A 25,519-nucleotide genomic window follows, 5' to 3' on the forward strand; every position below is an offset into this window, starting at 1 on the left:
CACAGGCTGAGGGAGGGCGTGGAGATGGAAGTGGTGGAGGGGTGGCCCAGCTTAGAACTCGTAGCAATCGGGAAGAAACAGAGAGTTATCAGCCAGGTGACTGGGAAGCAGAGAACAGAGAAGAGCACAGAGTGGGGAAAGAAAAGGATGGTGGGTGCGGGCCAGAGAGCACGGAGCGGGGAGCCGTACAGGGAACTGGAGAAAGCGAGGCGAAACAGAAGCAGCTGCGCTAAAAAGCCATGGGAGGAGAAAGGGGGCGACAAGAGCCAAAGCCGCAGCAAAGACAGGATCTGCCTGTCCAAATTTGGATGTTTTAATTGCCCGATAACACTGCGGCCATGTGTTTTCTGTTTCCCGTAGGTGACACTAATTTATACAATGCCGCTCAAAAGGAGATTACTGGGTAGAGGATGCTGGGGTATTTGCCACAGCTGGGCCGGGATGGCTCGCTCCCACGTAGAGAGAGCTCCTCGCTCTAAGATAGGAGCAGCCATCAGCCAGAGGAGGCCAGAGGCCTCTTGGTGAGTCGGGGTGAAGGAACAGGCAAGAAGAGGCAGAGCTCAGCGTCTCTGGCCATTTGGGGTGCTCAGTGGGGGTGTGGATGGTAGATCCATACTAAGCACCTGGGATAGGCAGGCCCAGAGGAGCTTGGGGGAAGCCAGGGTACTAGCTGACATGTGTCTACCTTGAGGAACTAATTACTACCACGTTGCAGAGGGATGATTGGGACCCCCAGCCCCGCGTTAAACACGAGCCGCTCCTGAAGCCCGTCTGCTGCTCCCTCCCACCCCGTCATTCCACCATCCTGATGATGGCTGCTCCAAGCCTTAGCTCCCCCTGGAGCAGAAGCAGGAACACGAGGAGGTGAGTTGGGGAGGAAGAATGGTATTCTCAGCACAGACCGGCTCCAAGAAGGGGAGACCAGGGTCTGAAGGCAGACCGCCGGACACACCAGCGCTTCCACTGGGCAGTCCTCCTGAAGGCCCTGAACATGTGACCAGGGCAGGCTGAGAGACTTTCGCTGGCTGTTCCTCCAGGGAGGAGGTCGGGGCCTCACAACCTGGTCTACGCGGCAAGGAGAATGGGGCCTTCGCAGGGACCGCTTAACGCCACAAAGCATTTTCAGGGTCCAGAGCTGGAGGAACGGCCCACTGGGGTGACCTAAGACGATTCTGAACATGTGACCACTGGGGTGACCTAAGAAGATTCTGCTTTACAGACCGGAAGCAGCCAAGCCCTTCATCAGGAACATGCTCTGGAGGACACTGGATGTCAGCGACAAATTCCATCACACAGCACAGTCTCTCAACTCCACTTCCCCCAAAATGTCCTGGCTAGCGGATGCGAACTTTGGCCCCCTGGTTCCCCTGACCCCTGAATTCTGTCTGGCCTTGAAACAGCCACTCTCCCGTGGTTGCTTCCTGACTTCATATAGGGCACTAGATGAGGAAAGCAAAGAGGCAGGGCATTTCTTCATGTCCCCAGATCAAACCCTGCTCCCCAAGGCTTATCTCCAGCCTGCTGCAGATGGGAAGTACTGTATCTATTTTGGGTTGACAAGGGCAAGAACTCAGAGGACCCAAGCTGTACTTGACACTCTCCCCTCCCTCTGCCCACCTCCCTCTGCCCACCTCCCTCTGCCCACCTCCCTCTGCCCACCTTGTACCCCACCCACCACCACACACCCATTTTACTATTTACCCAACAAGAAGAAAAACAGAAATACTTACATTGTACCAACTCTGGCTTTTCTGAAAAGACACAATAAAAAGAGAGAGAGGGAAATTAGTCAGGGCAGAGATGCGGCAAGCGGCCAGAGTATTCCTTCCCCCTGGGTGAAGGTGACAGAGGACAGCAGAGGGCGGCCAGGGCGAAGGAGTCCCAATGCAGCTGAATGCTTCCCATGTGGATGCTCAGGAGGGTCCTCCTTTCGCAAGACAGCCCCGGAAAGGAGGCCCAGGGAGCAGTCCATGCTGGAAGCTCCACCACAGCTGGGGCGGTTCAGACGCAGGCAGTGGCAGCACTAAGCTAGCGCTCAACCGGAAGGGAGCCGGAGCCCCATCGCCAGGTTCTTCGGATGGGGGTGTGGGATGTGTGGTCGGCATCCAAAGCCTAGTCCCCAAGTGGGTTTGGACTAGAAGCCAAGTATAGATGGAGCCCAGTACAGCCTTCTGCTCCGGGTCATCTCTGGCAAAGGCGGGGGTTGGGAGTGGTGGAGGGGGGGGGCATTTTGGTGACAGGGGGAAGAAGGGACTGCCTAAAGTCACACCGTGCTTCCAGCTGGCAGGTGAGTGGATTTTCCCTATCCCAACAACTGGCTGACCTCCTGACCGCGAACGGCAGAGGGGGGGGGGGGGGGTGGCTGGGGTCCGGCGTGCCATCTCGAAAGGCTTCTCCCAACCCATGGTGTGACAACTTGGCATTCACAAAGCCACCTTCTGTCCCAGCTCTCCTATCGGGGACTTCTCATTCCGATCTCCCCAAGGGATCTGAAACTTTCTAGTAGAAGACGAGGGATGGCTGGAATGTGCCACGTTTCCAACCTCTCCTTGTAGACATTCTATGTGGATGTCAGAAACTTCACCAACAGGTTGGTCAAAGCCTCAGTGGTGCCAGAGGGATGGAACTTGTGCACACTCGGCAACCTGGAGCTTGTGTCGTGAATGCAGAACTGGGCAGCCACTGTGTCAGCTGGTAAGCTGTGTGTGTGTGTGTGTGTGTGTGTGTGTGTGTGTGTGTGTGTGTGTGTGTGTGTGGCACAGGGTAGAGGTGACTGTGAACCAGAGTGTGAAGGACTGTGACCACAACGATGACCAGATGCTCATGTGATCTCCCCTCAGCAAGTTCTTCCTTTTGACCAGAAGTCTGCCCGACACCTTTGACCCTCTACTCTGGGGGCCGGAGACAAGCAGTGGATGGGGACCAGACATGACTATGCTTCTCCCTCACACAGATTCACTGGCCCGCTTGGCCAGGGCAGCAGGTAGCAAGGCAGACACTCAGTCCCCCTCTTCTAGGGTCTCTCTGTGGTCATGTCTCAAAAGGCTGTCACTGCGGTCTGATCTAGAAAGCACAGTCTTTTACCAGAGTGCCACTGGCTCCTCCAATCCAGAAGCTGAAGGCCAAACCCACATATCCAAGGGAACTGCTACTTTGTAGGACGGAACTCTGGACTTGAACATTCCCATCGTACAGCTAAGGCCATACATGCCTGGAGGAGGGCGGATGGAGCGAGAAGGTTGTATCTAACGGGACCTGCATTTCTATAGACTTTTTGAATGTCCACAGTGACAGCTGACTGTAGGACCACAAGAAATGTTGGCTAACTGCACATCACAATGACAGCAGGTGTCCCCTTGCAGCCACCGCCCCAGGTCTGTCTCCACAGTTATCCTGGGATACACTGGCCCTGACCCAATCCGGGTCACCTGCACCACAGATGAGGAGTCTCTCAACCGCACCCAAGCACTTCATTCCTTGTAACTTTTGTATGCGACCCAAGGAGGAAAGGGGGCGATGGGAACAGGATCCTTTGAGATCCTCAGATATGGATCTGCCCTCCTCCTGCCCATGCAGACAGAAGTAGATCTCTCTGTATACACTATCAAGATGTTGTTCCCTTAAGAAAGCACTTGAAACACACAGCTTCAGGGTCCCAAGAGCTCCAGTTAGGAACATCTGCCCCATCTCTAGCTCTGTGATACCTTTATGTCTAGTATTCATTATCTTATAAAGTGAGAGCAAGGAAAGACGTCTACGAGCTAAAGGAGATGAGGAAGGTGCCCTCTAGGGCCCATGGACTTTGGAGGCCCTGCCCCTGACCACAGAGCTAGCTACACAGTTTCTTATCTGCCAGTACTGAAGGTGCCTCGAGGACCCGTAGCCTGACATCTCCAGTGACTTCCACATTAGCCCTCAAGACTGCCCAGCAGGAAGGAGTTCCTAATCTTTGACTTGCCTCCTGGGGAAGAATCACATCCTCATGGCTCCACATTCCTGGGCAGAGCGCTAAAGAGACCTCTTGTGAATGAAGGCCTCGGGGAAGATTAATCTCCAGGAGGGTAACAGGGGCACAGACAGGCAGGTCAGAGAGACTGCCTACCACTGTAAATCCACTGCTATGCCTCTGCCTGGATAGGGCTAGAAGGCAAGAAGGCACTGAACCAGGGAAGCCAGGCTCTGAGGGCATATAATAGATGGTTAAGTGGGGAAGGAAGGGAGTACCAAGACCCTGTCGGAGGCAGGGTCAGAGCTGGAGGTGGAAGAGGGCTCGGAGGACTTGTTCTGGGCTTCTCTGGAATTTCCTACAGGGAGTCAGACAGGCAAGGACTAGATGGAATGCGAGGCTCCTGGAAACATACTCCAACTACCACATAGCAGTTTCCTGCCCTCGCATCCAAAAGCATCTTCTCCCAGAGCCAAGGCTCAAGGAGTCTGAAGAGTGGGCTGAGGTAGGGGGTGAAGGGAGAAGGGGGCCAGGAGCTCTACGTTAAGCATAAGTTCAAGGGGGGTGTGGGGAAAGGGGGTATGTGTCAAAAAAACAACGTCTTACTTTGATCAGATTAAGTTTGTCATACTGAAAAGAAAACCACAAAAATTAGAATTCAAAACAAACAAACCAAAAGGTGAAAGGTCACAGTAGCGCCAGTGTCACAGCACCGGGCATTGCCAAGCACCAACGGAGAGCTAAGCTGCAAGGCACAAGCCAAGGACTGAGCGGCCCTATCTACTGGGCAGACCTGCAAGGGCTGGTGGCATTCTTGAGCCGGTGGGGGCAGGAGAGCATGCCCTGGCTCCCTCTAGTGGCCACTGGCCATCACTACCGGGTGCAACTCGACTGTGGCCCCAAAAACACAGGGGTTTCTGAGAGTGAGAGTCAGCCAGCCCCGTGGTCCTGAGCAGAAACAAGAATCAGCCTCAGCCACTGAGGTGATGATGATGATGGTGATGGGGAAGGTGAAGACTTGGTGATTCCCCTGTCCCAACCCTGCATCTAACAAATGAAGAGACGGAGGCCAGAAAGGGGGAGAGAGACCCTGACTGCATCCGTCCCCTCCTCCGTGAGAAAGGAGGGAGGCACCCTGCAGCCTGCTTCAAAAACACACAGGGTGGCCTCTTCGCGGGAGGTGGTCAGGGGTGGCTCAGCTATGACGAGGGCAAAAACGGCTAGCTCACAGATCCTCTGCACAGCCACAGTCGGCCTGGCCACCTTGAAAGGATGCTCCCCAGGGAGGCAGCCTTAAGAGCTTCGGCCTTATCCCAGCAGCACTTCCCTGCCGTCCAACAGCTGGACCTGCATTGAACCCTCCTCTTCCCATGATGGCTCTGGTACCAGTCTTCTGCAGTCGCTGTGTCTTGCACATGCATGCTGCGGGTTGACCACAGTGCCCCCCCCCCCCCGCCAGTGCGCTTGTGCCATGTGGTCCTCCCCACATGGGCGGTCAGCAAGCATTGAATAAGGTAAGAGCTGTGCTGCTCACTGAATGAATAAGAGCGGCACACTTCATCTGAGGACTGGAAAGACTAAAGACGCAGAGAAGACGTGGAGAGAAGGAATGACCTGGCGCCCACATCCAGCCAGTTCCTCCCCCTCTCCCAGATGAGCCTCGAGCCGAGCCCTCCTCTAGTACACATTTCAACTAAGGCAGCCGAGGGGTGAGCACAAAGAAAGTCTTATTAACTCCTGTCCCCAGATAGCGGGCCAGCCTGAACCTGCCCAGCCTCCTCCACCCAGAGAGGACCCCTGCTGGCTTCCTCACTCCAGGCTGTCCTCAACTGGCAATAGCCACTTAAAATCCTGAGAGTGCTTTGAGTCTGAAGGGCACAGCGGGCGTGTTCTTCCATCAGGAATGAACAATGCATTGCCTTCCTCCCCGAGGACACTTGCAGACACCGTTGTAAGTCTTCCCTCGGGTTCTTCCGACTGCACTCCTTCCCCACGATTGATTCCCTGGGCACCACCGTCTTAGTGCCAATTGCTCGCCATTTACTCCCTCCAGCTTCCCCTCGGACCTCAGAGATCCGCTGTCCCTGGGTAGATAGAGTCTGGCACATCTCCGTCCTGCAATCACACATCCAGAGCCTGGCGGGTCTTGTCACATTCATCAACCTCCAGGTGCTGACACTACACTCCCTTTGATCAAAAAAAAAAAAAAAAAAAAAAAAAAAAAAAAAAACCCAGGGCTCTGAGCAGACCATGAAGTGATTCCAGAGTGGTACAAGCAAGTAGTAAGGGGTGCCCTGGCCAAGTAGCTCTCGGGGGCGGAGGGAAAGATGAACTGGACAGATCCCGTGAGGCCTTGGCAAGGTCATCACGGACCCTCTGTCAAGGGTCCTTCCTGACAGGCTCTCATCACTTCCTGCCAGGGAAGCCAGACTTACCCACCAAAGGGCCACAAGAAACAACGTTATGACTGAATGGAACGACCCCCTGCAGGACTCTGCTTTTGGAAAGTGCCACGCCAGGAGGGAAACACATTCCCACTAGTGGTGGTGTTTCAGAAGCAGGCAGACACGGGGTGCTGGGGGGTGGGGGCGTGGGGGGAGGGCAGCCGGGGGCAGGGTCTGTTTCCTGACATCAGGGGCAGTGGGAGTAGTCCCTCCTGTGACTTCCAAGCCAGCCTGCCAAGGGATGGGGGTGGGGCACAGTGGGGTCGGCCCTTCCGGGAAAGGGACCAAGCAGGACATATGGGCAGAATCGGCAGGGGGGGAGGGAGGGAGGGAATGCTGAGCACTACAGACAATTCGGTACTAGAGGGGAGCGTAAAAGACAGAGACAAAAGATGGCTTACTTTTGAGAGGCGCTTGTGAGACTAAGACCGTGCATGCAGAGAAGGTATTTGGGGAACGGTGGGGAGAAGAGGAAGAACAAGAAATCAAAAGACAAATTCGAGGGGGAAACCAGCTCCCAAGCCGCCTCCCCGGGGGTCCCCTTTCTCATGCCCTGTGAGTCTGGTGGTTTGGGCGCACCTGGGCGGGGGGGGGGGGGGGGGGGGGGGGGGGGGGCAGGGGGCTCTTGGTTGCCAGAGGCCTGGGAATGGAAGGAGAACCCTGAGGACCCACAACCACCACGTGAGGCTCTGTGCTAACCATTGGACCAGGAGCCTGAGTGCTCGGGTGTGCAGGTGCGGGAAGGACGGGATCAAGAGGGATGGAAGGACCCTGGGGCTGTCCTCGCTGCCAGATGAATAGGTTGGTACAAAGGGAAGGCAGGGTGATGGCCAAGGAGGAGGTTAAAAACAGCACTCTGGAAGGTTCCCTGAAGCCCTCTCTTTCTGGCAATACAGTTATCCCAAATAATGTCCCTTTACCAGTTTAAGGGACCTAATTTAAAGGAGGATTAAGCAGATGATCCCTCCTGATCCCCACAGACCCCTCTAAATCTCAAGGGTCATTGAAGCTCCTGAGGTCCTACAGAGAGATGGGAAGTGGGGTAGAGGAGGGACACGTGGCTCAGGACCCTCCCTGCGTGCCTAGACTAAGGTCTCCCTTGCCGGCCCTGACCTGACCTGACCTGGCCTGATCGACACAGGGGCTGTTCAGTCACACGAGTACCCAGTACCTTCCTGCAGCTAGTTAACAAGGGGTCCTGGGTCTCCATCATGCTCTGCTCACCTTGGAATTTTTACCGCCACTCCGACCAGACTGTGAGGAGCAGCTGCGTTGCACACCCTGCTCCGGGGTGGATGGGGACTTGTCCGAGGAGTGGTCTGAGCCTTTCTCCACCATGGTGTCTCCGTCCTGGTTCTGTGGTGTTGGCGAGCGGGACCGCTTCCGGAGGATGGGGGAGCAGGCCGGCGTGCTGCGGTTGGAGTTACTGGCAGTACTGCAGGGGCAGATGGAGATGGGAAACGAGGTGAGAGGGGGGAGGAAGGAAGGAAGGCTGTCCGTGATGGCAGGCCAGAGACCCATGCAAAGGACCCAGCTCAGGGAGCCCAGGCAACCGGCTGAGGAGAAAACCCAGAGGGGCCCAGCTACGAACTCGCCATACTGTAATGCTGCTACTGGCCAGCAGGGGGCAGTAGTGCCAGTGTCAAAAGGGAAACAGGACTAGAAACCAGCAGGTAGGTATTTAAATATTCACCCACCCATCCCGCCATCTCCCTCATCCAATCCAGCTTGAGCTTTTACTATGGGCAGAAAAGCTATTAGGGAAAATAATTTAGACCCTGAAAGAATCATTGGCAATCTCTCAATACCACCAGCTCATCTTATAAACACGATGTTTCAACGCTTTTGTCCATGATAATAATCTCACTTCTAAAAGCATTCGCATGTCTTTTTAAAAATCATTACATTATTTTCTTTTGCGTGTGTGTGTGTGGCGGGGGCATACATACACCACAGCATGCCCGTGGAGGTCAGAGAGCAACTTGCTGGAGTCTACCCTCCCCCCCCCCACTTCCACGATGTGAGTCCGGGGAATGAACTCAGGCCACTTGATTGGCAGTGAGTGCTTTTGTCTCCTGAGCAATCTCACCAGCCCACATACCATGTGTCTTAAGGCATTCAACCAAGCTAATAATGGCAAGTGCCATTATCCTGAAGTTTAAAAATGAAGGCAAATGCCTCAGAGAGAAGTAAGTGATCAAAGGAGAGACTAAAAATTTGCTTCAGATGTAAGTCATTCACACTACTCTTTTGAGGTATGCTGCTGTTCCACTGGGGCAAAGTCTTTTTCTCATAGCCCCCCACCCCACCCCAAATTCATCTCTAAAAAGTTCCTTGCATTTCCCACGGAACCAAATCCAGCCACACCTAGGCATACCATCTGTTAATACAGTAAGAATTGAAACTTGGCTTGCGTTTTCAATAGAGTAGAAGAGGTAAAGAATTGAAAATGGAGAGGGGAAAAAAACTGAATTCGTTTTGCTATGTTTTGGAAGGACAGAGAAATGAAAGAGATGGGCAAAAGGGGAAGCCTACTCAGAAAGAGGCGGGGGATGGGAAGGGATGATGTGTGAGACGGCACAGCCGCAGAGCAAGGTGGTGGGAGGGGCCAGGACCCTGCCCCACCTGCCCAGCAGCTGGATTGGATAAGCCAGGAAACCACATTCTGGCCTTGCCTCAGGAAGTAGAGGGCAGGGTGGAGGACAGTGACATTTGCATGAAGATCTGCCTGTAACCTCAGATGCCCCACTGGAGACATTTGCAATGATTACCATACCCCACCACCTGGATAAACTCAATATAGGAGAGAGAGAGAGAGAGAGACCACATGTGCAACCACTGGGGAGGGGAGAAAGGAGGGTAAGGATCAGTATTGAACCTTCTTAGAGAAGCTGAGAAAGATCAGGGAAAAGGAGAAAAACAAATGGAGCCAGAAAGGCCCATGGTTTTGCTTCATCTGAACACACAGAGCTCATTTAAAGTCTTGTCTGCCAATGATTTGAAGAAGCCTAAAATGTCTCTCAGAGAGAATTGTCCAACTTCTCTCCCCTTGCAACCCCATCTTTTTTCTTCTGACTCTCTAACCCCATTCAGTTCTATGAACCCTGGGGAAAGGAAGTTATATTCCTTTTCTTCAATTCAAGAAGCTGAGCCACCATGAGTCTGAGGGAAGCAGACACCCCAGCCCTCTGGGAGAGCGTGGGGAAGGGAGGGCCAGGTGCTCACCCATTCAAGAAAGGCTCCTTTATCTTGGGACAACTCTAGCCTATGATCAAGTATTCAGGAGCAATCTTCCCACCCACTCACCCACTGCCCTCCAAAAAAAGAGGGAACACCTGCCCATCACAAACACAAAAGACCTTTCCCACCTTCCTGAAACAAAGGCCATTTTCATACAGCCTGATTCTAGACCACAAGGGCCTGCTCCTAAGTGGCTGCTGGGGGCGGGGGGGGGGGGGGGGGGGGGGCAAATTCAAGTAAAGAGCAGGTAAAATAAACAAACAAAATCAAAGGTATAAAAACAAAAACTGATTCCAGACACAGAACACGATGAACAACATGAATGGAATGAGTGAAATGGTGCAGCTCTTGCACCAAGCTGATGACCCAAGTATAATCCCCAGGATCCACGGGGTGGAAGGAGAGAACTGACCCCCTGCAAGTTGTTCTCTGACCCCTCCACATGAGCTCTTCTACGTGTATGTGCACATACCACAGTGCACACGTGGAGATTAGAGGACAGCTTTAGGAAGTCAGTTCTCTCCTTCCATCATGTGGGTCCCAGGGATCAAACTCAGGTCTTCAGGCTTGGTGGCAAGCACCTTTGCCCACTGAGCCATCTCTCTGGTCCCTCAGGTCTTCTCATGTTACCTAAACTAGAATTTAGTTCTTCTCCAAATGTGTTCTTCACCTCAGTGGCCACTGACTCTCTGACTCCAACCTGTCATTGGACGAGTGTCCTCTGCCACCAGCCCTACACACACTTGCCAATCTGGCCCAACAATATTGTGCCCAGTAAATATTTCCTCCAGATAGATGTCTCCTGAGTGTCTCGGCTCCCAAATCTCTTGGCCATCTTCCTCCCAGATCTCTGCCCATATCTGGCCTTTTTCCAAAGACAACATCATTGCTCAGAAGTGGCATCTATCCCATCCCATCCCACTGCATCCCACTTATTCTGTTTCCAAAGGCTCATTATCCCATCTCTCCTTTCCTGTCCTGGAGTTCTACCTCAGATTCTCAATGTGCCTCATCTGGACTTGTCCAATAGCTTTAGCTATTATTTGAGTGGTTCCTGAAAAACACTGAGAATAATAAGAGGTCATCGACCCTTCCATGCTTGGCCTCTGCTGCAGACCTTGTCTATACAAGAAGAAATATAGTTCTGTGCCATAGCAGAGGCATTGCTACATTGCTAAACAGATTAAAAGATCGGCCATTGTCCTGTAGATTTGGACATGCTGCTAAGCAAATAAAACCAATTCCTACACATTTTGTATAGCAGTCTACCTTCCAAACTCTATTGTGTTCCCTTAACCTGATCCTACAAGCACTATTAATACAATTGACATTACGCTTGGGGATGTGCTCAAAAGGACCTTACATATACTGTAGGGGGCAAGACCAGTATTGGGTCAACAGACAAGACCACTGACCTGAATTCAGGAAGAGTTCTGTAACCGTTGGCTTTTAAGAAACCTGAGTAGGGGCTGGAGAGATGGCACAGAGGTTAAGAGCACTGGCAGCTCACCCAGAGGTCCTGAGTTCAATTCCCAGCAACAACATGATGTCTCACAACCATCTATAATGAGAATGTAGTGCCCTCTTCTGGCGTGTAGGAATATATGCAGACAGAACACTGTATAGAGAAACCTGAGTATACAGAAAGGAGAGTAAGTACCTGGCCACGATGTAACGACTGTGTGCATAGCACTATAGTGCCACAAATATTTACTGGCCACCTGGTACAATGCTCAACACTCAAGTTCACACAGGTGAATAAGAAAAGAGCTTCGTGCTTAGGACATTTATAGTGAGGCGGAGCTAGACATAACCTCCTCTCATTGGAATATAAGCTGCAGGTGGTGTGATCCAAGAAAGTAGAGTGAAGAGGGGGAGAAAGGGAGGGAGGGAGGGAGGGAGGGAGGGAGGGAGAGGGAGAAAGGTAAAAGAAAGAAGAGAAAGGAAAAAGAAAAGAAAAGCTTTTCTTGACGAACTGGGCTCTGAAAATGTGTTGGGGCTATCCAGGGCAAGGCATGGAAGTCAAGGCAGAGCAGAAAGAAAGGAAAAAAGAAAAGAAAAAGAAAAATCAGCACGAACAGAATGAAAGTCTTGAATAGCGTGGGACACAGAGTGACAAGAAGCTGCCCATGGAACAGTTTTGAACTGACTGACGCTCAAGGGAGTCCTATCATCATCCCGTCTCCCTGGACCACTAAGACCCTGATGGCCACCCCTAACCCAGGAAGATACTCAGGCATTCCCCACCTCTCCTGTGTGTAAGACTGGCAACAAAGACTATTTCTCTCCTGTCCCAGCTACCTTGTGACAGAAAGTACGTCCTGAAGCCTGACCACAGCATCTCATGCCATGTGTGGTCAGGGCCTACTCAATACTTGGGTCTGGTTGCAGTCCTTGAGCAATAGGGAAATACAGCGGGAGAACAAAGCTTTTCTTTCTACAAAGTAACCCTCTTGACAGGTTCTCCGACCTGCACCTCACACACCCTGGCAACTGCACCCCTTTTCTTGGCTTGCCTTCCCCATCCTCATTCCTAGTGAGGTCCCGCGGGCACAGGCAGACCTTGTCAGCACGCCAGCTCCCTGATCAGCCACCCGTGCATTTTTTCGGAACTCTGAGCCCAGCACAATGGTCAGCTGGTGTTCTTTATTCAAGTTTATGTGTTTGTCTTTATGAAAGATTGTTTCTGCTCCAGATACTGCAAAGTATATACCTGCCACTCTGAACACCCTGTGCCTTTATCTTTTTGGATTGAGGCCTCCGTTCCTTGTGATCATGTGGTCCCACCTGCACCACAGCCCTAGCTCATTCGCCATCAGATTCCCAGTCCCAGCCCCAAAGTTCTCTTCATGATCGAGTGCCTGGCTACAACCCTCTCCCTGCCGAGAAGCACTGGTAACTTTTAAAAATGACTCTCTGATATAGTCCCGGGCACTGGAACCAGAAGAGCACTAAATTTGCAATCTGGGCATTGTACCTCAAAGCAGCAAGGTAGGGTAAAATGCCAATGTGTCATGAGAGCAAGTCCAACTGGAAAGCCCACTTAGCCATTTGCTTTCTGTGGTACCTTGGTTCTTGAGCCTCATTTTTCTCATTTGAAGATACTTAGAATAACGCCTGGTGCATCACCAGTCCTTATAAACAGCCGAGCCACCAAAATGGGTACTAAACGCTCTCGGCCTCTTTCCTCAGTCTCTGGGGCCTGTTGGTGTCTGTTGGGTTAGGTGTAAAGGATGTAAATGTTGCTGGACACCACAAGTCGGCTGTGTGTGGTGGGGAGGGGGAGGGTGTCAGCAACACAAAGTGTGATTCCTAAAAGTACAGAATGCTCATCTTGTCCCCCCCATACCATCGCTAGCTGGTTTTCAGAGCATCGTTTTCAGAATCTGCATCCTAAAGAAGTACCTTTCTAAAGCTGCAGCACCACTATGCCCAAGGAGCAGCCTTTGAAGGACTGAGAAATAATTGATATGCCTGTATGCCCTTGGTCACAGAGCCTTCATTATAATGCCACAGGTAGATGGATGCACTGGACTGGTAAAAATCACTTTGAACTCATTGTGTGACCTGCTAGTATAGAAAGCTGAAGCAGAACTGATGAAGCCTAGGCAGGAGAATGGTGGTAGAGGAAGATGGCACCTAAGGGGATCACCCCCTGCTTGGGATCCCCTGCTAATTATCACTAGCACTCACAGGCCCCTCAGCCTTCCCTGTCACTCAGAGCATCAGGCAAAAGCTAATGCTTGTACCGATCCACAGATGACCGATCCACAGTTGACCCGTCTCAATGCTGATCCTCCAGTCTCATCAATAATCTTCCTTAGTTCTCCGTAATTCCACCAAATATCCATGTGAATTAGCCACTCTCCTATGAATTTCCTCACAGCCTGTGTTCATGTGTCTGAGATAGGAAGGCCACAGGTGTGGGTATGTAACACTCTGCAGAGAATTTACATGATGCTTGCAAATGCCTCTGTCAGTAAGCCCATCAGCCGACACCAGTTCCAAACCCAGTCTATGGAGGACTACTGACGATTGTTATTCCTCCTTGCGTTCTTGCTTGTCCATTAACAGTTTCTGAATTTAATGTCTGCACCCACCAAAAACCACAGCACAGGACAGGGGATGGGCAGACCCACGAGGACTTCATAGATGGGAGCAAATGGCATAAATCATACGATCCCAGCTGGGTTTACAGTTCCTATGACACCTCCTTCCTAGAGAGGAATCAATCGCTACTTTTAAAAATCGGTCTTCCCCAGTCAATACAAGGACACATCTCAGCCACTTAGCACCAACATACATTTTTTTAGAATGCTAGATGGAGTTGAGGTTGGAAGGATGGGAAAAGTATGGCTGTATTCATGCTAGCTCCCTATGGTCACAGATGGAACCTGTTCACTGGATACCTATAACCTAAGTCTAATCCTGGCAGGATTCCACCCTGGAGCCAGTTCCCTCCAGGGAAGAATGCCCGATTACATCTGGTGGGGCAGCTGTGATCACCTGGGGTAGGTGGGTGATGGAGACAGGCGGCCTGACGGCCTGACGGAGATACACTCCCCCCACCCCCACCCCGGGACACAGAGGCTGGCTCCTCCTGACACCGAATGGGCCTCCCAAACTGCTTCAAGAAACAGGGACTGGGAGGCACATCCTGCTCCCTCCACCCTTTCCAAATGACTTGATGACACCTCTGTGGGCCCAGGGTCAATAATTCAGGGTGCTTCCAGTGGTCGGCAGGCTTCACTCACTGGTTCTTCTTTCTCGATTCTAATCCAAGGAGCATGGGCTGGGGAGGGAGATGCTTCCATTGGCAAAGCGCTCACCACACAGCCCTAGGGGCCCTATGTTCCATCTCTAGTGCCCACAAACTGGATACAGCAATATGTTCCTATAATCCCAGCCCTGTGGGGAGGCAAATGAGGGCATTCCCAGTTCCGTGAAAGACCTTATCTCAAAGAAAACTGAGGTGGAAAATGATCAAGGAAAACCTCTGATATTGACCTCTGGACTCCACATGTATCTGTGCACACAAACAGACACAACTTAAAAATAAAACAAGGAATGTTTAAAATTGTTTTCAAAAAAAAAAACTTATGAAGTAATTGAAAGGTAACACTGCCCACTAAACCCTTGCAGCCAGGTGACTGCCAGGCTGTCTAGCCCTATTCCCACTGGGTACATACTTGCTGGGAGTCTTAGCGATGACTTCAGCTGCTGATGAATTAGCTGAATAATTGACACAAGGGCACAGTCCATGTGAAGTCTTGGGCCAAGGAGAGAAAAGCAGAACTTCAGTTGCCCTGACACTGGCATTCATGGTCCAGAGAAGTGATGGGGAAAGAGAGGGCCGGTCAGGGCAAAGGCCTTTTCAGGCTCGAGCCAATGAGAAGGACCCTTCTTCACAATGGTTGGAGCCTCCATCTACCCCACTCCCCACTGCCTGGCCTTCCTGCAGCTTGGTGAGCCCAGAGTTTGGAATTCAAACCAGGAACAGACATGACAAACGCTATTTTTCATTGCCATGGAGACCAGAGCCTGCAATGGAACCGGGGCTCTATGCCTGAAATGCCAAAACAGCCTGACCCACTTTCCCCCTCCTCCTGGAAAAACAAAATAAGTTTGTTTGGGTCCTTCCAGGGCACACGAGAAGCCAGGGCCGCCGATATCTTCGTGGATAGTTCAAAGAGAAACAAATTCTAGTCACCACGAATAACACTGAGCATGCTACAGAAGCAGCCAGAGAGGAGACAGCAGGTCACACAGTCACAGTCTATCCCCAGTCCACACTGCTTTCTTGTCCACTTTCTGCAGAGAAAGACTCCTCTGTGGCAAGTGCTTAATGACCAACCCTAACCCTAACCCTACCCCTAACCCAGAGGGCACCAAGCCACCTTCCTTACCTCATCATGTATCACTTTATCCCTGTGTTTTTCCAGCCTCCCTGGGCCATTCTTTTCCTCAAACCCAAGTTCACCTCTGCCTGAAGGTTCCTACTTGGGCTCTGTGTTCTTCTTCTGAAGTTTTACATATTGGTTCCTTTCCCATGACTGCATCAAAAGTCAAGTGCTACCTATACCTCTCTGGAATGGTTTCCTGGAGTGGCCTTGATGTCCCCCAGAATCACCACTCCTTGGCTCCCTTCACTTTGTTAACCTTACAGGAGCTGAATGGTCATACTTTTGTGCTTTCACTTTTGAGAATGAACACTATTGGGGGCAGTGCCTTGCCTCTAGAGAAGTTCCCCAATGCCTCTAGGGGAACCACTACCACATGCTGGGATCACAGGCATGCACTGAATGACTACAAGGCTATCCATTCTGCTGGGTTCAAGCACTCTCTTAGACATACCTTTGTGAAGCTGGTCAAGTCTGCCTTCTTTATAACTCCAGTTCTTAGTCTTTATTCTGACTTCTTAGTCGATAAAAACTGAAATATGACATCACTTCCAAACTCCTGGCTGGCCTTGTCATTTTGTCTAGACATCAGAGTACCTGGGTTTAAAATTCTGAGCTCTTTGGTACCCCTGAGAAATCTTTCTGTGAACCTGTGTTCCTTGGCTGTTAAAAGGTTATGAGCTGCCTTACCTGAATGAGAGTCTTAAAAGGAATAGACCTGGACAGGGCATCCCAAATGGAGAGGGGTTCCTGTAATTGCCCATGGAGTGAAAAGGGGTTTTAAAGTTTAATGCAAATTCCCAGTGAGGAACCTGCATCTTGTTCCTAAATCCTGTGCCTCTGCCAGACCAAGGGCAAGGGAGAACACACTCACTATCCTGACTCCCTAATTCCATAGGGCAGAGACTCCACAAAACGAAGCAGAAGACCCTGAAATCAGAGACAGAACCTGCTGGTGTGTTACAATCTTGTCCCCCAAGAGTGCTCTCAACAGAGCAAGTACTGAAGGCCTGGGGTACAGTTCTGCTGGGCTGGCTGCATGGTCTCTAATAGCCTACTTTGGAAGGGGCCTTAATGGTCACACTTCCACTCAATGCAGGAACTCTACCTTAAACAGTGCTGACCACAGTCTGGGGACCTCTGCATGCAAGTTCCAATAACAGACCATTCATAGGCCAATGCAGGCAGGTAGGATGTCTCTTAAGGGACTATATTAATGATCTCTCTCTCTCTCTCTCTCTCTCTCTCTCTCTCTCTCTCTCTCTCTCTCTTCTCTCTTTCCCTCCCTCTCTCTCTCCTGCTCTCCCCCCCCTCCCTGTCCCTCTGAATTTTTCTTTTAAAATAAAGCTAATCTCACTCAGTTAACATCACCAAGCAAGTACTTTCTAATCTCTTCTAACTATGTAACACAAATTCACTCTCAGGGCCCCCACTGGGCAGGGACTAGGTCATGGTTCTTTGTATCCATACACATCAAACACGACACTGGGCACAGAGTAGGGAGTTAATAGTTTTTAACCTTGGCTCTAGCAGTCTCTGCCAAATCTAAGCACAACTCTACCCAAAACATTTCGGAATCTTCAAGGCTCTGGAGTACGGGACCTTGTAAAACGCGGATGCTAAGCTATCCCAGGAAGCCCCTTGGAAAAGATTTTCGGTCCACAGAGAGACCACCAGCTAGTCAAATAAGGCAAGGAGGAGTTCAACTGAATAGAATCTCCAGCTCCTTCTGAGTCTGCTCATCGAGGGCCCCTCCCCCAGCCTCAGCAAAATAGCCGTGGCTCAGGGAGAGGGTGAGGGGAGGAGGCTAGCTCACGTCAATAAAGTGCTTGCCTCCCAAGCGTAAGGATCGGATTTTGATTTTCCCCCAGGAGAGGCAGAAGCAGGAGGATCCCTAGAACTAAACAGCTAGCTAGGCTAGCCTAATGGGTGAATTCCAGGCCCATGAAAGACCTTGACTCAAGGATGTAGATGGCATCCTTGAGGATGACACCAGAGATGCTATCCTCTGGACTCCACACGCAAACATACATCCGTTCAACCCATCCATCCCATCCTGTCCCACCCATCACTGGAAACATGTCCTATATCAGATCATGTCTTGACATGAGGAGTACCATCTCTGACTAAGGATTTCCAATCTGGAGGAGGAGACCAATGTGCAATTCACTAACACCATCTAACAGGAACTACTTAGATTTCATCGAAACATCTCTCATCACCACATGTCAAGGCAGCCAAGCTGAAGAAGCACGGGGAACTGCACATCAGAAATTAGGTGGCCTTTCTGACTCAGGCTCTTCCCTGTCTGTGTACGGTGCCATGGCAAACCCCTCTACTCTGAGCTTCAACTTTAATTGTTGGGGGAAAAAAAGGAGTGTTCATTCTCCTCACCCCCACAAAGATGTGAGAGGAGGGTGGGAAAGAACACATTGCAAAGCACTGAGAGCCTCAGCATCCCTGGGACAGAAGGGCTCGGATCTAAATTGGGCAAAGCAAGCAGAAACAAGATGCAGGCAGGCTGAGTCCACAGTCAGCTGAGCATCACAGCTCGCTTTCTCTCTGGTCAGGATCGCATCTGCAGCGGAGGGTACCACTGGACCGAGTCAGATGAAAGAGTCTACGTGGACAGTTGTGCCAGCAGCTGGAGGAACGGCAGGCGGGCAGCGTCCTGGGCTATTTCTCTCACAGCTCTCACCGCATTGGTGGAGACGCCTGCCAATCCTTTGTGGCTCCCTCACATTCAAACCCAGCTCTCATTTCTTTTCTGTCAGTGACCAAACAAAATTCTGCCAAGGGGAGAGAGGGCCCAGTGGGTTAGAGCATGAAAGTGAGAAAGTCTGAGTTACCCATAAAAAGCTAGTTGGAGGTGCACACACCTGAACCTCGTTATTGGAGGCTGGACATAGGTGGAACCCTGGAGCTTGATGGTCACTTGACCTAGCTTAAAATGGGCAAGCTTCTGGTTCGGTGAGAGACTCTGTCTCAAAAAAAGTAAGGTGGTTGATGATAGCAGAAGACTCCTCAAATCTTCCTCTGGTCTCCCATGTCTATAGAGGGGGGAGTTCATCTGCCCAGTTTAAAATACATTCAGGGAACAAAACCCCAGAGCTTTCTTCCTACCTCCAGGAAGCGTTTGATTGTCAATTTGTTTGTTTGCTAGAGACAGGGCCTCACGATGCAGCCTTGGCTACTCACTGTGCAGACCAGGCCAGCCTCAAACTCACAGAGATCCACCTGCCTCTGCTTCCCGAGTACTAGGATTAAAGGTGTGCACCACCACACCAGGTATTTTTTAAAATACGTTACAATTAATACCACTTTCTTTTCTTTACAGCTTTCCCAAACTTGAAGTCAGGTCCTAGGTTGTAACTTTTTCATTAAAGTGAAATTTACTTCCTCAAACCTATTCTCAGAAATTAAAAACTTCTCTCCCTCTCCCTCCCTCCCTCTCTTTCCCTCTCCCTCTCCCTCTCCCTCTCCCTCTCCCTCTCCCTCTCCCCAACATCATTTCATACAAATTTTGTTTATGTACTATCTTGTATTTGCGGTGCTGGGGACCAAACCCAGCGCCCAGCATGTTCGAATCAGGCACTCCACCGCTGAGCTGCATTTCCCAGCGGCAATCTCTGTTCACGTGGCACTCTTAACAAATCAAGCAATGAAAGCTTCAGTTGGCATGCAGATCATTTCTCCTTTGAATAACTCAGGTAAAGCTCAAACTATTTTCCATAGCTTCCTACCGAAGTTCTACCCCCAAGGAACCATAATATAAATCTAATTTTTTTTTTCTGAGTAGTATTTTCAGACAGCTTCCATGTCACTTGCTGATCCCTTACAATAACATGACAGTGGATCCCTCACTGGCTGAGGGATCACTGTCCTCTAAATTAAAATCTAAATCTAATTGATCAGGGCCCCAATATGCTGGTGAGCCCACACACTTCGGCTGTAAACCGCAGAAGTGGTCCAACAGACTCAGAATAGAGAGGAATGATCACTACCACCCCCCACTCCATGTACTTTAGAAATCAGAGCGCAAACCTATTTTTGGAACCATCTTCTGAACCAGGGAAATCTAGAATTAGTCATTTTCTCTTTTGGGCCTCCGGGTTCTTGCTTTTACCTCATCCTTGCTGAGGGTAGGGGTGTCTACACGTGTTACATACTGATGTGCATCCCTACAAGGAGCACACCCACTCACCACTTCCCCTCACTAGCCTGGTCCTGAGTTCCGGTGTGATGATGATGTCACCCAGTTCTTATTCTCAGTTGCTGATAGGGCTATATCTCTAAACTAGATGCAAAACCATGGACCTTCAATTCTTACCTGGATGAACTCATAGATTATATACCTTTAAATAGTTTAACAAATCAAAAAGATTTTGTAGCATGTTAAACTTTCAGGGGTCCAGAGAAATATTTTACTGTGAACACATCCATGCTCCTTTACTCAGAGTGACTCCCACTGTCTAAGACAGACTCAGGGACCTCTGATAGAGACCATGGGGCCCACAAAGCCTAAATATTTACAGAAAGAGTTTGCCAGTCTGCTCTAACATTGTGCATGTTGTAAAAAACTTTTCTGTGGGTCTGTTTTTCCTGCGTCCCCAAACAAGGAACCTGTGCTTGACAGGAATACCACACAGCATTGGGAAGAGCTGCTGTGTGCAGCTCTGTGGCAGCAGAAATTTTTAGGGCCAGAAGAGTAGAAAGAAGGGAAGGATGACAGACAAGAGCCCCTACCCTTCACCTATCCTTACTTCACATCAAGTCAAATCATTCAAATCCCTCAATGTCACCGAGTTAACCACACCAGCAGATTCTCCGCTCATCACCCACTGACAAGATCTTCGGTTATTCCTTCCTATTCGTGGCCTCGGCACTGCCACTCTCCTGCCCCAGGCAGCTCAACACAGCACCCCTTTCTCTGTCCGTCTCTCCTTCCAAGGCCAGCTTTTCTCATGCTGATCCCAGACTTCTCTAAGCTGGGTAGTGCTACCCACCATCTAAGATCAGGAGAAGCGAGATGAAGCAAGGACCCCAACCGTTTTCCAGCAAATGTCAGAGGAACAGAGATTGCTTCCCCCAGCCCTGGCTGAACTCTTTGCTGAGGCCAGAGGGGGGATGACTGAGCTCCTCGACCCGCCCCCCCCCACCTCTTCTCTAAAGCAAGTAAATAACTAACAAACAACGCGGGGACGTGTGGAGGATTAAGAGGCAGACACTGGGTGTCTATCTTCTCAAAACATATGGAGAATCTCTGAACCAAGGACCAGCTAAGTCACAGAAAAAGCCAAGTCCTTTATTTCCCAGCCGCAAGCTGCTGGCATCCCTTTCATCCTCTCCTTCGGTCGGCCAGAACCATATGTTGCTTGGTCCTCTCCCTTTGGGATAAGCATCTTCCTGGTCCCTGCTCTTGTCACCTCCTACCCACAGGAAGTCAGTGGGTGGGGAACAGGAGCACATGGCCTGTCCAGCCTCCCCCAGCAGCCCCTGGCCACCTCTATGACGCACCATTAATTCCATCTCCTGACCACCTATCTCAAGTCAGAGCGCTGCTCTTAAGTCTTGCTGGCAAAGGGGACCCCATCAGTTCCTGTCTGCACCAGAGCTACCTCTCAGTGCTGGACCACTCAGGTTAGCCCAGGTAGTGCTCCTGGGGAGAGGTGGGAGGGAAAAGAATGTGGCATCTCCCTCCGCAGCATGATGTCACACTGGCTGCTTTCTAGATCCCCGAACAGAGAACAGAAGCAAGCAACATGGACTCCAGATTTACTCTGCCTCCGAAGGTCTGTGTTCTTGGCAGCCCTGAGCAGCCAGCGCTTCACTTGGGGAAAGCGTAACAACCAGACAGACAGGTCCATGCTCCAGGCCCCCAGAGCCCCCACCCCACTCCAGGACATAACTGCCCACTTCCCAAAATTCCCACAAGGAGACAAAGATAGACTGACACATACACACACGAGCGTCAGCACGAGGTAGCACTAACCTGGAAGCCATTAGGACGGAGCAGAGTGCAGTGCGGAAAACTCATTCATTCATGCATTGGGCAGTAGGGGTGGGGGCGGGGAGCAGGGGCCCTGAGGAGGTCGGAGGGCACTCACCTCCATGCCCATCCAAAAGCCCTGTGTCTACTGGGGAGGGGACTGGGGACACAGCTTACATAGGCTGGGGGCGCTCTTCTGCTCTGCTGTTTCGTACTGCTCTGGAATTTTAAGCATGGCCCCCTTTATTCCCCCCCCCACCTCCCTCAGTGGCTGTTATTTGGTGTGGCCATGCAGCGGTACAAAAGTCCCTTTGCGTTCTCTCTCTCTCTCTCTCTCTCTCTCTCTCTCTCTCTCTCTCTCTCTCTCTCTCTCTCTCTCTCTCTCTCTTCTCCCCTCCCTCCCTCTCTGACTCTGACTCCCTCACAGACAGCTGTTCTAAGCTCAGGCACGCAGGCGCACAGGCAGCAGACACACACCCTCTCAAGCAGGAACACACACACACACACACACACACACACACACACACACACACACGCCGCCTGCCGGTTTACATAATGCAACTCTTTGGTGCAGTCAGCTTGCCAGCTCTCAATTATTCATGCCAGCTCGGAGGGCAGAGCCTACTGGGGCTGCGGGGCGTTATTTCCTCCCCGTCCCCAAATCCGGCAAAACACAAGATGATGCTCCTGGGAGCCTCGGCTCCCTTGACTGTCACCGATGATTTCCCAGGTGTTGCCGATTAGGTCAGCTTGCATCAAGGAGGTGACGCTAAATAAAAGCACAGGGGCTGTGCACGCTCCAAATGGAGGCTTGCATCCTTCCCAGGATGACAGCTGCTCTCCCTGCCTGCGCCCTGGGATCAGGGAGAAGGAAGACAGTACTGAAGGCCATCATCCGCCCAAGAAAATGGCTGAGGACCTGTTTGGGACAGCACCTCACTGACTTGTGAGGCAAGAGACAGCAAGGGTAGCTTCTTGGGCAGGGGAGACTTCACAGCCAGAAGAGTAACAACCACATGAGGGCACTTGCCCTCGTGACAAAGTGGGGTCATCTGAGTTTCCACATTCTTAAGCGGCACCTCTTAAAGCTATAGTCTCTTCATCCATTTACTGAGCTGCAGTATCAGACCTCACACATGCCCCAGGAGAATGTCTGTCTGCTAGCCTCTTTAGTCGCTGTGCTAACAAATGCCTTTCAAACCATTCATCATCTGCAAAGCACGTGTTCACATGAAGTCCTTCAGTGCTCCATACAGCCACCTGAACAGGCTTATGCAGCCTACCTAACAGATGAAGACACTGAGCCCTAGAAAAAGTGAAGGCCAGAGGAGGCTGGTGTCTCAATGAGAAATGTCCCCCACAGGCAGTCTTGTGTTTGAATGCTGATTCCCAGCTGTTGGCTCTGGTTTGGAAAAACAGAGAACCTTCCAGGCTTGGAGCCTAATGGGGAGACATAGGGCCACAGCGCCAAAAGTTATAGGCTGGCTCTGCTTCTGGCTTGAGGTCTTCGCTTCCTGGTTCACCAACTATGAACAGGCCATCGAATGCTCTCACTGCCACAGAGCTGCCCACCGCCATACCCTGTCTGCCACGATGGACTATGTCCCCTCGAACTGCGGGCCAGAGAAAAATCTGAGCTAAGTTACTTAATGTCACAGTTTCACTCAGAGTATAGGAGAAGTAAGTAATGCAGAGGCTGAATTGGAAATTCAAGTCACCTGACTCTGACCTCATGTCTTAGTGAAGGTTTCTATTGCTGTGAAGAGACACCATGACCACAGCAACTCCTATAAAGGAAAACATTTCACTGGGATAGCAACTTCCAGTTCAGAGGTTCAGTCCATTATCATCATGGCGGGGAGCATGGCAGCATGCAGGCAGACGCGATGCTGGCTACATCTTGATCAGAAGGCAACAGGAAGTGGACTGTGACTCTGAGTGAAGCTTAAGCAAAAGAGACCTCAAAGCCTGCCCCCACAGTGACACAAGGCCACACCTACATCAACAAGGCCATACCTCCCAACAGTGCTACGCCCTATGAGCTTATAGGGGCCAATTACAAACTACCACACCTCAAGACCATCACCTGCCTGGGTTAGTGTTCCCTTGCTGCAATAAAATACCTGAGGTGAGCAACTTCAGAGGGGAGAGGTTTTCTTTGGCTCGGTTTCAGAGGTTTTACTTCATGGTCACTGGTACTATCGTGGTACATCATGGTAAAGTGTGAGGAGTAAGAAACCTCATGGGTGTCAAGAAGCAAAGAGGAAGGAAGGGGCTGAGGCCCTGAAATTGCCTCAGTAATCATACTTCTTCACCAAGTCCTCACCTCCCCAAAGCACCACAGGTTGGGCATTCCTTCACTGTGTGGACTTTCGGGGGACATTCCAGATCCAAACGACAGTAGCACTGCCCAAAGCCCTACTTGTAATATTTGGAGAATTATCATCTGTTGAGGGATGTCGAAAGGGAAATCCAACCCTGGATTAAAACATGAAGGATGCCGACGTCATCCCAAACTTTAGTCCCTTGAGATTCTGACTTAGTGGCCCCATGAGAATACTGTGTCGGTCTTTCTAGTGCTTGCGCTTTGTCCCTTAGACAAAGTGAGTGCCGAAGGGCTGACAGGTCCATTCTCACTCTCTGGGTCTTCCTAGGAGATGGTACTTGACTACCTGCCCTCAGTGTCTAGGAGATCATGTTGACGGTAGATAATCACTATGATCCGCTGGCGCCACCTGTGTCCTGCTCATTAAACTCATGCTGAGCACTAATACTTCTTGAGCATCTGGGGGCCAGGGGTGGGGTGGGGGTGGGGCTCATTCTCTAAGTCCCTGACCTTGCAGCCTTATCATGACAGGTCTTTTCAGGACCATTTCTTTCTACATCCTGTTGCTAGAATAACTGGTTTGTGGGATCAAAGAAGCAGATAGGTTTGGACTATCTGATTCCACTTCAGTTGCTTAGAGGAGTCTCAGTTCCAAAGAAAGGCAAACTAGCAACATATACTGTCTCAACTCATCTTCCTTCTGTCATGAGCTCTTGAATGGCCTTGAACTTAGGTCAAATCTGAGTCCAAAATTACATCTGGCTGTTTGCATCTGCAATCTTTAATAGGTCACTCTACCACCCCTATCTGGGAATATATATATATATATATATATATATATATATATATATATATATATATATATATATATATTTGTGTGTATATACATATATGTGTGTGTATATATATATACATACACACACATATATGCTAACACATGTATCACTTAAAAGATGGTGAAGCAAATAAAGGCACATGAAAGCATCACACAGAGTTGGGTGCATCTCCCACTGTGTTCCTTACAAGCTGAAGTACAGAACTCTTACTCAAATGCAAACTATTGTGTTCTTTCTGCTGGTTTTACCTTCCTAGGAAAGTTCTAGGCTATTTCCTTCTTGTCTCTCCAGCACACAGGAGTACTGAGAATGAGAATGATTAGTCGGTACTTTCACACTGGGTAAAGCTCCATCAGGCTAGTAAGCAAGATGTTGGTGGGTCAGATGACCAAGTCCTCCTCCTACCTTGCTCAGTTCCTCAGTGACCCTGAACACACTGTGCTGGCTTTTCAGGGCCTCTCCCACCTCTATTATAAATACATAGATTCATCTTTTCACTTGTATGCCCCAACTATTATCATGTTTATGGTTTATACTGATAACAATAGTTAAAAGGTCAGGGATAAGACAAGTGTAATTTTCAAATGAGTTTTGTTGAGTACTATCTGTATGTTTTATATGAAGCTGACCACATGAAGCTTCAGATGTTTTGGTGTTTAATACAGTCATCAAAAAACAACAAATTACCAACATGTTCTTTGACTGCTCTGCCCAAGAAGGAAACAGCCTGGACATCATTCAGAAACTCACATAGCAAGTTATTCAAGGATTCTGTTCTACTGTGTTATGGAAGGCAGCTTTCCTTTCTTTGTGGGAGCTCCTCATTTGGGATAAGAGT

The 25,519-nt window shown here is 50.4% G+C and overlaps 1 protein-coding gene across 1 annotated transcript in view; it reads right to left on the reverse strand.

Moving 5' to 3' along the window:
• The window catches only part of Gramd1b (GRAM domain containing 1B), a 172,742-nt gene that overhangs the window by 32,136 nt on the left and 115,087 nt on the right, over positions 1–25,519 (reverse strand). The window contains 2 exon segments of the mRNA XM_042280702.2: positions 1,731–1,751; positions 7,615–7,825. Of these exon segments, the coding sequence (XP_042136636.2) occupies positions 1,731–1,751; positions 7,615–7,825 (232 nt within the window).

This window comes from Peromyscus maniculatus, chromosome 7 (genome assembly GCF_049852395.1).
Source record: "Peromyscus maniculatus bairdii isolate BWxNUB_F1_BW_parent chromosome 7, HU_Pman_BW_mat_3.1, whole genome shotgun sequence".
Classification (NCBI taxonomy): domain Eukaryota; kingdom Metazoa; phylum Chordata; class Mammalia; order Rodentia; family Cricetidae; genus Peromyscus; species Peromyscus maniculatus.